The following is a 15244-nucleotide window of genomic DNA, read 5'->3' as shown; positions in this document are numbered from 1 at the left end:
GAATCTGTCAGCCAGTTGTAACAAATCAATTTCATCCATTTGTTTCAGATTTAGCACAACAAAAACCACAAAGAGTGTCTATGACGCTACCGATTATGTACACACGACAACTACTACAAATGGAACAGCTGGGCCTGTTCCCGCCACCACATCGAAACAGTCGCAAATACAATTCAACGAAATTCATAGTCTGAAGAGGGTGCAGACTAAAAACGAAAATGTTGGCACCACCACCACCACCGAGTTTGTGGGGGGCACGAATGTTAAGCACTTGTTGGATATGACCGGTATACGAGACCCGCGCACGGGTCGTGTTCTAACCATTGGGGATGCGATACAAATGCGTTTGCTGGATGTTCGCACTGGCGAAATGTTGGTGGGCGATAAACGCATTTCCCTGGAGGAGGCTGTCAAACAGGGCTTGATCGATGCCAAATTAGCCCACCAATTGCTGCAGCCAGGAGCTGCTCGTGATGGGCGTGACGGCAGAGAACTCTCGCTATTGGAAGTGATACAGCGAGAGATAACGGAAGCCGAGACGGGCTACGAGACTGCCGAGAAACGCATTAAGGTAACTGTAGACGAGTCTCCCGATGCTGAAAATCCGAAAAATATTGCCGATGCCATTTCTGCTGGAAATGTTGATACAAAGACGGGGCTATATCGCGTCAAGTCAGGAAAGACCATAACATTGGCCGAGGCTTACGAACGCGGTTATCTGATCCGACACGAATCGGTGACTATAAAATCCAATGCCTTGTGCCTGAGTGATGCCATCGCGCATGGTCTGGTGGATACAGCTGGCTGGATTGCTGATCGCAACTCGGGTGATAAGTTTAGACTCGACTCGGCAATAGCAAACCAATTAATCGATCCGAATATTCGCGAAGTTGTGGATGCCAAACGAGATATCAAGATCACGCTAACGGAAGCTCTTAATTCGGGAATACTAAATCCAAAGACCGGTCGTTATTGGAATGAGGTTACGAAGGAGAAATTGACATTTATCGAGGCCAAAAATCGACAGCTCATTGTAAAACCCTATACACTGAAGGACATCTGTGACTTGAATCTGTTGGACAAGCAGTCAATGATCACCAGTCCCATGCGACGCGAGAAGCTGAGCATAATGCAAGCAATTGAATCGGGTGTCCTAGATGGGAATAATTTGAAGTGTATTACCAAACGCAAAGGGGAATTAGTGACACTGCAGGAAGCAATAGCCGATGGCATTGTTCTACCAGCAGAGTCCAGGTATAGGGACTACATGACTAGTGAGGTTCTTTCCATACCCGAGGCTGTGGAGCGCGGCCTGATTAGCAGTGTCTCGCAGAAATCGATATTCGACATCGATGGCTTTAAGGATATGCGTAGCAATGATTTTGTTAGTTTCAATGTTGCCTTATCGCGGGGAATTTTACGTAGGAAGAGTAATGGATTTGCCTTAGAGACTAGTCGTGATACTCAGGTGCCTTTAGAAGTAGCTTTGAACGAAGGCCTTATCCGGCCCGAGGTGTACGAAATGTTTAACAAGGGCATTGGCGTTCACAACGCCAGTGGCAAAGAATTGAGCGTCTTTGATTTATGCTATCACAGTTTAATAGACCCCAAAACCGGTTATCTTTTGGATCCTAAGGCCGAAGAAACTCTGCCTCTTGACCTAGCCATTGAGCGCAAGTTCATAACCGCAGAAGGTGCCCTCTTGCTTAGTAGCCTCTTGAACATCACCCTGACCACGGAGACGGTGACGAGGACAATTAATCGTTACGTTACAATAAGAGCCAGTTCTCAGGAACCGCTGGAAACCACCATAGTTTTGACATTCACCGAAGCACTTCGCCAAGGATTCATAGACGAAGAAAGACAATTATTCAAGGATCCCAAAACTGGCAACATCTATTCGGTGCAACAATCTCTAAGCTATGGCCTTTTGCAACCGGACGCCAATGAGACAGTACCTGAGCCAACGAATCGCAAGAAAACCAAATCGACCATAACGATTGTGACCAAGCAAATAGTGCCTGAATCGGAGCCAATAAAGTTAAATACTCAGAATTTTATAGAGAAATCGGTTGAGATACCCATCGCAGAGGAGGTAAGAAAGCCAGGCAAGATTAGCACCGATTTTATTCAGAGCGAAAAGACATCCTACGTCCAGCAAAATGTGCGAGAAAGGCAGATAATAGAATTTCCGCCAGGCGGTTGGCCATTGAAGGACGCCATCGAGCAGCAGTTGTTCAATCCCGACACAGGTGTATTTCATATCAAGAACACCGAAAGGGCGGTCACCTTCGAGGAATGCATTAACAAATACATTATCAACAGTTTGTCAGTGTCGGTGATAGACCCCCGCACGGGGGAGAAGTTGTCCATTCGCAATGCCTTTGAGAGAGACATTATCGACTCGTACGGTAGCTATACGAACACCAACGACGATGTTGAAACAATGCGTTCAGCAATAAGCCAGGGCAAGATTATTTTGGAGCATGTACCCTCAACCAAAACATCAGCTCGCGAACAATGCATACTGCGCGTAAGCAAAATAAACAATTTACCTGAAATAGTTGAAATTTCGACGCCTCTTTTGTCGGGTTCTTCGCAGAAATTTGTAGAGGTCCGTACAGTTCAGAGGGAGTTAACCTCTCCAGAACCCCTGCAAATCGCTCCCGGTGCAATTTATGACCCGTCCACAGCGCTAGTGATATTTACACACAATGGTCAGACCGAAAACATTTTCGATGCTGCCCGCCATGGTTTGATTGACGAATCACTAATCCGTATTGTCGATCCGCAAACTAAAGAAGTCATTTCAATAAGTGAAGCCTTAGCCCGTAATATTTATGATCCGCAAAACGGAACTATTTTAACGGACGATACTTATGCTGTAGATATTTTGACGGCCATACAAAAGGGTCTGATAGTGGTGGCCGGTGCGCCCTTAGTCGCAGCTGAAGGTGCCTTGCGCACCATCCGTTTCGTTACAGATCCACGCACAGGCGAACAAATTCCCGTGGAAGTAGCATACGAACGGGGCATTGTCTCAAGAGATCAGCTCAGAAAAACAAAGTCCGTTGAAAGTGACGCTTCCGAAGACAAGGTTGTTGTGCTGCAAAAGATGCGCAAAATGATTTTGAAGCCTGACGATGCTTTCAAGAAAGGCATCATTGATGTGGTGGCACGTGACATACTGGAGAACAAAGACAACTTCTTGGGTGATAACAATGAAGTACTCAACATTACGGAAGCATTGCAACGGGGACAAATTGATGGTAGCAAAGGCAAGATTGCCGATCCCCAACGTAATCGCTTTTTGAATATTAACGAAGCAGTCAAAGAACGCGTTATAGATCCAGAAGAAACTAATCACATTCTAATACCCCTGGCCCAATCTCTGTCCATACCGAAACTTATGGAACAAGGCCTGGTCGATACAAAAACGCAAACAATTGTGCATCCCGAAAGCGGTTACGGTTTGAACATTCGCGAGGCCATAGTGTGTGATGTCTTGGATCAGTACTCCAAACTAAAGCGTCCCATAAAATGTACGCTAGAAGAGGCAATTGAGAAGCATATTGTAGATCCCGACGAGTCCACCTTTAATGTAAATGGTAAAGTTTTGACACTTGCCCAAGCTGTAAATGCCGACATTTTCGAAAAGACCAGTGACAAGGTGAAGCCGTTAGTGCCAATACCACCCGTGGGCATGACCTTCCCTGTGGTGGTGGAGAAAGGACTTCTAAAACCGGAAAACGTTTCTGTTATTCATCCGGAAAGCAGAAAAGAAATCCCCTTAAAGAAGGCCATTGAAGAGGGTTTCATTATGTCCATACCATATCCACCACAAGCGGATGCCGTGGAAGTTCACCATGCAGTGCAACAGGGCCTTATAAACATCGTTGATCAGACATTTAGACATCCTAAGGACAATGGCCAAGCCACACCACTACGACCAGCCTTGGAAACAGGCCGACTAGTTGTGAAACCCATCAGCGATTTTGTTGTAACACAGCAACCCGTAGCGCGCACTGAGATTATGGAAACCATTACAGCTGTACACACAGTGACCACAAAGACAATTGAATTGGTTCAGGGCTATGTATTAATATCCAACAATGAGGTACAGAATATCAAAACTGGTGAAGTTTGGACTATTGAAGAGGCTAAGGCAAAGGGTATCTTAAAAGAAGAAGAAACCTCAAAAGAATCTCGTTCTGTAACAGGCAACAAAGACAACATCGAGGAACTCTTGCAGCAACCTAACACGGAAGACCAAACCACCATTTCGGAGAGAGTTATTCAGAACACTACAAAAAATAAAAATTTGATAGTTACACAACAAGGCACAATCCAAATGGAAGGTCACCCTATGCCTACCCCTGGCCAACCAATGCCTGGCCAGGAAACTCCTAAGCAAGATAGCAAACTATCTGCTACCTTAAATAATGTTAAAGAAGCTGCAAAAATGGGCGCTTTAGGAATTGTTGCTGCTCCAGTGTTGGCTGGAGGTGCTTTGGTAAGTGGAATTAAACAGTTGGTAAAAACATCAAAAACAACGACAACAACCACAACAGAGTTTAACGATGAAACCCAAAAAGTTATATCAACATCAGCGACACTGGGAGCTGTAGAAACTAACGATAAATTCCCAAGAGAGACGGCACCATCGCCACACAACCCTAATGGCTCACACGCGTCTAGCTCCATGACCACAACGATAACAAGCACTGTGCCACAACAGCCAGGAATAACAAAAGATGCACCTAAACCACCAACCCAGGACAGTGCACAGTCTGACGATGTATTGCCCCATTTGAAGGATTCCAAAACTAAAGCAACAGATGTGCACACCATTGACAATCTAATGAAAGACACAGAAAATTTCATAAATACAACAACAGCCAATTTCATAAATCAAGAGAAAAATGTAGAAGGGCAACACCTACCGAAAACTGGAGTCCATTCACCTGCGGATGCAACAAGGTCTCCAGAAGGCAACGACAATCTTCAAGTAAAGCCTTCCGATCAAACAACTTCAGCATTGCCACATGAGGAACCAAACAAAAAATCTAAGGACAGAACACCATCTGATAAAGATCGTACTGTCGACAAAGATCGTCCGTTACAGGAAGCCTCTGATAATGCAACAAACAAAGGAGTTTCTTCTAATGTGATTATAACCACGGAGACGTCTGCGACTACAACCGATCCAATCAATGAAATCGTTGAGGTTTCTGAAACAACTGGACAACCAAAGGATAGAAAGCCAAGCTCAGGTGATTTGGAAAGTTCTAAAGGCAACCAAACCACTACAACAACAACAACAATCACGACAAGTAAGATAACCAAAGGAGAGGGTTTTGAGCCGTCGGAAGGAGTTCCCTCTTTAACTGAAGCATCATTAAAAGGAATAGTCGACGACAAAGATCCCCAAAAGTATGGTGTTGTAACCGATTTTATTAAACACGAAACCAATGTACTCCACAGACCAGAGGAATCTTTAGCATCCCCATCAGGATTAAAATCCCAGTTAGTCGATGGTAGTTTACAAAGTGACAAGCCTGAATCAGATAAGCCACAGTTAATTGGCCAAACAACAAGAACTACTACTACTACCACGATCACAACAACTACCGAACAGGTTGGTCAATTCAATGCACCACTTCAACCATTTAGTGAAGATGTCGAAACAGATCTAGAATCTTTCGGCGGCGACAAGTCTCAGCAAGATTCACCAAACAACAAGCAAGGTGAAAAACCAAAAGACGGATCGTTGCCCGCAAACTTGTTAAAATCAGGACAAACACCACCAAGTTCAATTTTAACCGAAGAAACAACACAGAAGCACCCTTCTACCATGGACAAATCCGAAAACGACGAGTCTCAACAGTTCAACAATGCGAGTACAGCACCGCAGGTCGCATCTGGAGAAAAATCACCAGTCTCCGCCACCGATGTATCTACAATAGTGAAATCCACACATGGGGAAGACCCACAAACATTCACACCCCTGGATACCAAGGACAAACCTAGCTTAGCGGCAAGGAAATCAACTGATAAATTAGGCGATTTAACCCAACCACAGAATGCTACCGACGACCCCCATCGGAGAGTTGTTGATTTCATACAAGCGGAAAAAGGCGACCACACAGCAGGTAACGTTTTACAAAATGTTAAAGATGCTGCCAAATTTGGTGCCATGGCTCTTGTAGGCGCTCCTGTGTTGGCCGGAAAGGCAATTGTCGATGCCCTCAAATCGGAAGGAAAGCCATCGGATGAAAATATCTCCGCCACCACCACCACTACTACCTACAACAAAACTACAACAGTCACCACAATAAGTTCGACAACAACAAAACCGGTGGATAGTACAACCATATCTGAGTATAGTTCTGAAGGTGGCCCACAGCGGTTGACTCCGCCAAAAACGCTGGCATTAGGCGATGCTATTTCACAAAATCTTATCTCTCCCGACGAGTGTAAGGTTGTTGTAGATGGCGAAGAACAGGACCAAAGCGTAAGTGAGCTTTTGAAGGAGGAGCAGCTGAGTCCCTTGGACGAAGTGCAGGTGTTGGATGATAAATTGGTTGTTCTGCAACCCATGACCTATCTAATTGACGCTGGTGATGAACTGACACCGGAACATTTGAGCGAGTTAAACATTTATGATCCCGAAAATCAATATTTCATCGACCCTTCAACAGGCATGAAGATTTCATTCCAAACATTGGTTTTCGATATGAACGTCTTTAATCCGGAGACAATTCTTGTAAAGAATTTCAGCACTGGCAAATACGAAACGTTGACAGATGCCCTTGAACGACCACTGCTTGACAGGCATACAGGGCATATGGTCGATCCGAAAACTGGCAAAAAGATTCCTTTCTTTGAGTGTGTCAATCGCAACTGGATTATCCGTGCCAATCCTGAGAAGGAGAAACCCGCAGCTATTGAAAATGTCATTGACCCCGCAACTGGCAAGGTTATATTAGGCGATGGTCGAATTTGTTCCATTGTTGATGCCATTAACAATGGTCTGCTGGATATTCAATCGATATCCGTACGCGATCCCGTAAGTGGTGAGGTGATTCCGCTGCGTATGGCAATTGAGTTGGGAGTTGTCGACATGCAGGCCGGTACTGTAATCGATATCCAAACATTGAAAGAAATTCCCATGGAAGATGCTTTCAAACTTGGTTTTCTTGTGCCTGGAGCTCGTAAACCCATTTCATTGGAGGCCGCTGTGCGCAAAGGTCTATACGACCCCGACACGGGCAAACTGTATGACTCGGAATCCGATAATCAAGTTGACGTCCAGAAATCTATTGAAATTGGTCTTGTCGATCCAAAGATATCTTTAATTGTCGACTCCAAGTCACAGAAGGCCATTAAGCTTGATTGTGCTATTGAAGACGAGCTTGTGGTTGCGGAAACAGGTCAAGTAAAAGACACCAAAACCAATACCCTGGTGCCATTCAATGTTGGCGTCGAAAAGAAGTTGGTGAAAACCGATAGTATTACATGGAGTTTGCCTGAAGTTCTGCAGAGAGAGTATTATTCGCCAAAAACAGGCAAAATTTTGAACCCTACCACAGGTGAAGAAATTCTTCTGCAACAAGCCATTGAATTGGGCTTTGTGGAAATTGATTCGTGCCTGGTTAAAGATGATGACAAGAACTCAATTGTTTCCGGCAAACAGGCCGCTAAGGAGGGACTCCTTGACACAGTTAGAGGCTGCTTGAATAGCCCTAACATCAAATTGGATGAAGCATTTGTCAAAGGTTACCTAATAAGCACAAAAAAACCCTTGTCCCTAGTTGATTGTCTGCTCAGAGGTCTCTACGACCCAGAGACATCCAAATTCACCATTGACGATAAAACTGTAGATCTTAAGACGGCAATTACCTTGAAATTAATCAATGCGGACGAGCTTGTACTGCTCGATCCCAAAACGGAGTCTATAATTTCTCTAACGGAAGCTATTGCGAAGGGCTACATCGATCCCGTTAATGGATACGTTATTAATCCTTATACCGGCACCAAGTTATCCCTGAATGAGGCACTCGAAAACCGAGTTCTGATACCACCAAAACGCAAACGCAGCTTACCAGATGCCGTGTACCGTGGCCTGTATGATCCGAAGACGGGTGAATTCAGCAACACCGTGACCCGTGAAAAACTCTCAACTGAACGTGCTATTCGTAGAGGCATTTTAGATCCAGATTCGACCATTGTCAGTGTAGCTGGCGAAGTTATACCATTCGAGAAAGCTGCTCAGGTTGGCATTGTTGATAGCCAAAGGGGCACTGTAAGGGACGATAACGATAAAGAGATTGACTTCAAAGAGGCCTTTGACCGTGGTGTGCTGCTCGAAGCAAAGAAACCTTTGCGTCTAATCGAGGCGGTCATTAAAAATGTCTACGATGAATCTGATGGTACGTTCATGGATCCAAAATCGGGTCTCAAGCTTTCATTTGCTCAAGCCGTTGACAACCATCTTCTCGACGAAGACAGTGTACAGATACGAGACTTCAACACCGGCTTATACAAACAACTGAATTTGGCCCACGCCACAGAGTCTGGCGTTATCGATGGCAAAAATGCCAAATTGGTCTACAATAACCAGAAGATTACAATCAAACATGCATTTGATGTTGGCATCCTTATGGACACACAAGCTCCCTTGAGCTTACAGCGTGCCCTACATCAGGGTCTTTTCGATGAGAAGACCGGCAAACTGGCAGATGCCAAGACTGGACGCAAAATAACTTTACTCGAGAGCATACGCAGTTTTGTGATAAACCCCCAATTGCCCTGCTACTTTGACGAAATAAATGAGCAAATGCACAACTTGCACGAGACCTGCCGCATGGGCATTATTAATCGCCGTGAGGGTGTTTTCCGCGAACCCGGCAGTAATACGTTTATTTCGCTCAACGAAGCCTTGAACTTGGGCCTCATTGTCGACATTGAAAATGCAAGCTTTGGCCTATACGAACTGCTGGCCATGAGATTCTACGACATGGACACCAGAAAGGTAATACATCCAGTCACAGGAAGAAAATTGAATCTGAACGAGGCCTGCGTGGAAGATGTTGTCAGCCTCTCATCGAGTTTAGTGAAGAACCACAAAACAGGAAAGTACATAAGACTAGCTCAAGCCATAAAGGAAAACATAATCGACGACACCAACGGCTGTTACAATCTCAGTCCCACCGAACAAATTGATTTGCAGGAGGCCCGGGCCAGAGGGCTTATTGTTTCGAACCGTCGTCTCATGAGCTTGGAACTAGTGATGCGTATGCACCTCTTCAGACCGGAAACCGGCAAGTTCTGCGACCCGACAACGGGCGAATTTTACGATTTGGCGGAAGCGATTCAAAATGGTTTTATCGATCCAGCTACAACGGCCTTCAAGAACCATGTGACAGGCAAAGAATTGCCTCTCAACGAAGCCATTGCTAATGGGGACATCGATGTGACCAAGGGTCGTGTATTTGATCCAAAAACAAAATCTGCTTACAACTATGAGGTAGCATTGGGCCGTGGTATTTTGGTGACTGTAGCAAAACCCCTGACCGAACGATCTGAGGTTATCAATCGTCAGGATAGTGTGGAGTTGTTAGGTCAAACACCAATGAGTATAGTCGTTAGCAAGCCTCGTGAAATGTCATTGGAGGAAGCCATTAAGTATAATATTATTGATCCAAAGACGGCTTTGGTTCGAGATTTCGATACATTTAAGTTTGTTCCCTTCGAAGTAGCGCAAAACAACGGTATAATTGATTTAAGCAAACGCACCATTGTCGACCCAAAGGCATTGTACTTTGTCTTCGATCCAACGCTTGTCATCTATGTAAGAGAACCGGTAACATTCGAGCATGCAGCCGAAATAAAGAGCCTTAACTTAGAAACCGGTATGTTGACGTATCACGAACCCAACGCAGCTGCACCCCAACAGACAAGCACTGCGGATGACAGCACACAGCCCCCGGAGCCTGTAGTGTATACCCTGAAAGATGCTACAACGCTGGGCATAATAGATCCCGACTCGGCATTGGTCAAAGACTTGGCCAAGTCAAAATTGGTTCGTTTGCCAGAAGCCTTCCGCAAAGGTCTTATGGATGCGAATAAGGCCAATGTCTTGAATACCAAAACTTCAAAGTTGTGCACATTGAATGAAGCCTACGAAAGCGGGCTGATAGTCACTCCCCGTCGTTCCTTTGGCTTGCTCGAGGGCATATCCTTTAACCTTTACAATCCTACCAACGGTTGTTTCGTCGATCCCTTCCAAATGAATCCCGACATAATTAAACGCAAAAAGTTCACACTTGCCGAAGCCATAGCGAGTGGCCTGATAGATCCCACATCAACGGTGGTGAGAAATCCATCGACTGGTGAAATCCTGCCGCTGACGGCAGCCATACAGAGTGGTCTTATCGATGCCCACGAGGGTCGTATCTACGACGAAGTCGACAGTAAAAACAATGTGGATCTGGTTAAAGCCGCCGAGAAGGGTCTTCTCTTAGCCGCAGAACAAAGGGTAAGTTGTACGATTGCATATGGCAATGAGGCACGTGCCATTGTCCCCCGACAGCTGACACAAAAATGTTCACCATGCTCAGAACAATGCTTTTACCTTACTATCTGTTGCTCTTTTTGCCTATATATACCTACTCTTATACATATATTATCTACATTTCACATTTTTAAAGCTATTATTATTTTTCATCAATTTCTCATTTAAGCAAAGTCGAGATTTCTACTGCGACTTGCAATCCTTATATTTTGGCATGTTTATTTTTTTTTTTTACATTCTACTCGATGTCTCTTGCTTGAGTTACGGCAAAATTGTATTCCTTTTAGATTTTCACGATTGGCTTTTTGAATGCAAAAGAATACTGCAACAAATTGCAACATGACCCGGCTATATTATTCCAAAATTCAAGGACGTCCCTCCAAAGTCTTTTCCCCTCTGATTGTTTTCTCTTTACTTTGTTCTGACAAAATTTGTAGCTCTCCAACCCTTTTAACTCTTCTATTATCTCCTCATCCTCATCACAAGAGAGCATGGTGTGTTTTTCCGTTTTATAAACAAGCGTTTTTTTTTTCTCTCTATATTTCTCTTCTAATTAAGATGCTCCCAAAGTCACATAGTTCAAAATCAATCAATCACCCATCATCGTTCGTACATGAATCACATGCATCAGATCTTCTATACTTCACACAATACGATCACATTATTCCATTGCGCCCACTTGGATGCTGCGAGTATCATACATTTTCCAACATAAATGTCATCGGCAAGAAATCAATCATCATTGGAACAATTTGTGTTTTTATACAACACATATATATATAAATATATATCTATATATATTTTTTTTTGTTGCTGTCGAAACCCCTCTACAACTACACGCTTTGTTTATGGTCTAAGCTATACATGCATATTTAAGTATTTCGTTAAAGTATTTCTAATGATCTTCAGGTCAGGATTAGATTCTTCATATCCATAGCTACCCTTTCTAGTTCTGAATGGTATTTCCTTCTCTTCCAATCCTCCTCTTTGTAGTAGGTCATTAAGTCTTAAATTGTTGTGTAGAAGTTTCTCGATCGTAGTCATTCTTAAGACAACAACAACATATTGGGATTCGCTGGTCCGTTAAGGTAAAACGTCTATTTTTGTCTGCTATTTGAAACATGAGAGCCGTGCCAATGTCAATGAGTGGTGAGTTTCACACTGAGAAGGGCTTATGGGAATTGCAAACTGAAGACTGTGGTAAGCAATAACAATAGCTGTCAAAAGCACAAACAAATCTTTCAAAATCAGCTGCTAATGTTTTATGTAATGAGGTGATTGAACGTTTTTATACATTTAAATTATTTCGATTTATTAATTTAATTTGGTTTACGTACTCGAACATGACAGTGACTCTGCAAATTCAAATAAGCCCTTATGAGTTGGAAAGCCTTACATACTTACTTAATTGCCTATGACAGAACATTTGTTCCACTAGCCGAAGTCAGAATTGATTTCGAAGCGGCTCAAGCTTGTGCGCTTCTTCTCCATTTTCTGACACCTAGTTTCGAGATCTTCTTCCTCCACCTCATCTTTCCATCGGCGTCTTGGTCTTTCCTCCTTCCCTTTGCTTTACTTTCCTTTCCCTTCAATCATTCTGACAACGTTACCTAGCCATTGCAAACGTATTTCATTATGTTTAACTAGGCTGACATCTTCATACAGCGTTCATACAATGCCGATATACGCCATCAATGCAACAATCTGCATAAATTTAACGAAGAATCTTTCTCTTCAACACTCGAAACACTGCCTCGTCTACTTTCGCGAATGCCCATAGGAAAGATTAAACAACACGGATAGTAACAGAGTCTTGTATAGTGTAATTTTGTCTGTCCTGAAGAAATTGCTTGCTGAATCCAATCCAGCATGAAAAACGCCACTCGATATTTGCACTGCTCTCATGTTTTTCTAATATGATCCATGTTCTCCGGTACGTCCGTCTACGGTAACCAAACTACAGTCTTACAATACGAAGCTTTCACACTCAAAATTAGAACAGATCTTTTTTTTTTAATAGGCTAGTTTGAAACCGAGACAGATGGAAGTATGTCTTATAAACCAATCTCCATTGTACTTATTTAGCTCACATAAAGCTCGATTTTCATCAAATTTCTATAAAATTTAGACTGATAAACTGTATTATGTTCAAAACGAGCCTTCCCGCAAAAATTGTCTAAGCGGCAAAAATCAAATGTACAGGAGACGGCCTATTATAGGACATTTGCAAAAAATAAAAATTTTACCCATGAACATTCCACTAAGGAACAGGGGTAAACTTCTCTCAATGTCAAGGGGCCTCCTTTTTATAGCCGAGTCTGAACGGCGTGCAGCAGTGCGACTCCTTTTTAAAGAGAAGTTTTACATGGCAAAGTACCTCATAAATGTTGCCAGCATTAGGAGGGGAAAAACCACCGCTGACAATTTTTTCTAATGGTCTCGCCAGGATTCGAACCCAGGCGTTAGGCGTCATAGGCGGACATGCTAACCTCTGCGCTACGGTGAGCTACAAAAATTAAACAATCCCATGGCCGCCGGTTATATGTACCGGATTGACCCGATGAATTCCTTCATCGGAAAGGGCTGCCGCCTCAGAGTACCACACACTGCTACTACAACAACAAAAATTAATTTTTTTTTAATATTTGCTTGATAACGGGTTTTTATGTTGCTTACATCATTTTTCGCGGGCACGCTTGGGGGCTTGTTCTCAAAAAAGTGGCGGTTACATCATCATACAGATCGCGGTTTCATATGATCATGAGAGAAGCCGTTGTTCAAAATTTCAGTCAAATCAAACGAGAATTGCGCCCTCTAGAGGCTCTCGGGGCTCAAGAAGTCAAGATCCTAGATCCTAGATCGAATTGCGCCCTCTAGAGGGTCAAGACCCAAGATCTGTTTATATGGCAGCTATATCAAAACATGAACCGATTTGAACCATACGTAGCGCAGTTGTTGGAAGTGATACCAAAACACCACGTGCAAAATTTCAGTCAAATCCGGCGAGAATTGCGCCCTCTAGAGGCGCAAGAAGTCAATACCCAAGATCAGTTTGTAAGGCAGATATAGCAAAACATGGACGGATTTGGCCCATTTGCTATCCCAACCGACCTACATTAATGAAAAGTATTTGTGCAAAATTTCAAGCAGCTAGCTTTACTCCTTCGAAAGCTAGCGTGCTTTCGACGGACAGGCGGACGGTCATGGCTAGATCGACTTAAAATGACATGACGATCAAGAATATATGTACTTTATGGGGTCTCAGCCTTATATTTCGAGGTGTTACAAACCGAATGACGAAAAAAGTATATCCCCATCCTATGATGGAGGGTATAAAAACAAACTAGTCAAATTATTTCACACTATGTTAATGGGCAAATTTGATGGAAGCGACAAATCGACAAAAATTTAAACAAACCATATTTGACGCCTACACCAAAATCATTTTCGCTCTCATTTCATAACGGTACATGGTACAGGTACATGGGATATCCATCAAAAACGTTCATATTGATCGTTCATATCCATATCAACGATTTTGTTCATATGGACAAATGGATTAGCCACAATAGAGTCCCACTTCTCGAAGGCACTTCTTGAGCCCACATAAGGCACAATTTTCATTGCTGAAATTTTAAGAGTCGATTGTTAGTTACCTATCCATATTCAAACAAATGATATACAACATAGGTCAATAGTTTGATATAGCTCGCATATCGACTGATCTCCGCAATCAATTTTTTAATCGATTAATTTGTATCGGAATATGTTGAGGCGGCAACCTTTGTCGATGGGGGACTCCATCGGGTCAATCCGTCACGTACAACCAGCTGCCATGGGATAGGTATTGGAATTTTGATAAGCCCTCATTGGAGATTTTAAGACGGCGACTTTGTTGATCATCGAACCCAATTATGTAGGAAAAAGATTAGTTTATGCCAATATTACAAGGCCGGTTCAAAATTTGAAACTTTGTATTCCTCTCTACCCCTCTCTCAGATAAGATTCCCTTTAGAAAATTAATATATTTTTTTTTAAACACTTCCATTGGAGAAAGGTAATTTATGCCGTATAGTTTAAGTTTTTTTATACATGTAACTCTTTTTTTATTGCTATCTTTTTGTTTGTTTTTCTTTTTGTTTTTGTTTTTACCAACTTTCATTCATATCGATTTTCTACTTTTTCAGATTTTATTTTCCAGTAAAGAACAAAACATATTCGTTATTATTTGATTGATCAATGGCAATTAATTCTAACATAAACAAGCTATTGCTAACCTAACAATTAAAAACAACAACAATTGTAATCTTTGTGTAACTACATTCCTATCCACCTCGTATGTTAATGGTAGTTTGTTGTCCTAACCATAGTAGTAGTGGTAGCAGTAGTTACAAGTAGAGTAATCCATAGTGGTGTTAACTGAAACGTAGTTGTCTAGACTGTCTTAGTGTATTGGTCTATTGAATGTTCTATGTTAGCTTTTATCTTTACTTTGGCATTGAATTTTCTGAAAATGCTGGCGCTGGCGCTGTTGCTGCTGCTCTTGCTACTGTTGCATCATCATGTGGCATACGCTTTGTAAATACATACTTCCATACATATCTATGCATAAGCTTTGCTTTAGCCAGCGCTTGGCTTGATTTATTTTCCGAAAGGATAAACTCAATA

At 42.8% G+C, this 15244-nt stretch overlaps 1 protein-coding gene across 41 annotated transcripts in view; it reads left to right on the top strand.

The window, feature by feature from the left end:
- The window catches only part of LOC106087979 (microtubule-actin cross-linking factor 1), a 332047-nt gene that overhangs the window by 280912 nt on the left and 35891 nt on the right, over positions 1-15244 (top strand). For 38 of the 41 annotated variants that reach the window (XM_059368766.1, XM_059368767.1, XM_059368741.1 and 35 more), the window contains one exon: positions 49-10540. The exons of the other annotated variants lie outside the window; for them this stretch is intronic. In XM_059368766.1, coding sequence (XP_059224749.1) covers positions 49-10540 — 10492 coding nt within the window. The remainder of the gene's footprint in view (positions 1-48; positions 10541-15244) is intronic. 41 annotated transcript variants of the gene reach the window in all.

This window comes from Stomoxys calcitrans, chromosome 5, assembly GCF_963082655.1.
Source record: "Stomoxys calcitrans chromosome 5, idStoCalc2.1, whole genome shotgun sequence".
Lineage (NCBI taxonomy): Eukaryota > Metazoa > Arthropoda > Insecta > Diptera > Muscidae > Stomoxys > Stomoxys calcitrans.
Note: the sequence above shows the minus strand (reverse complement) of the source record. Positions and strands in the feature narration are given on the sequence as shown.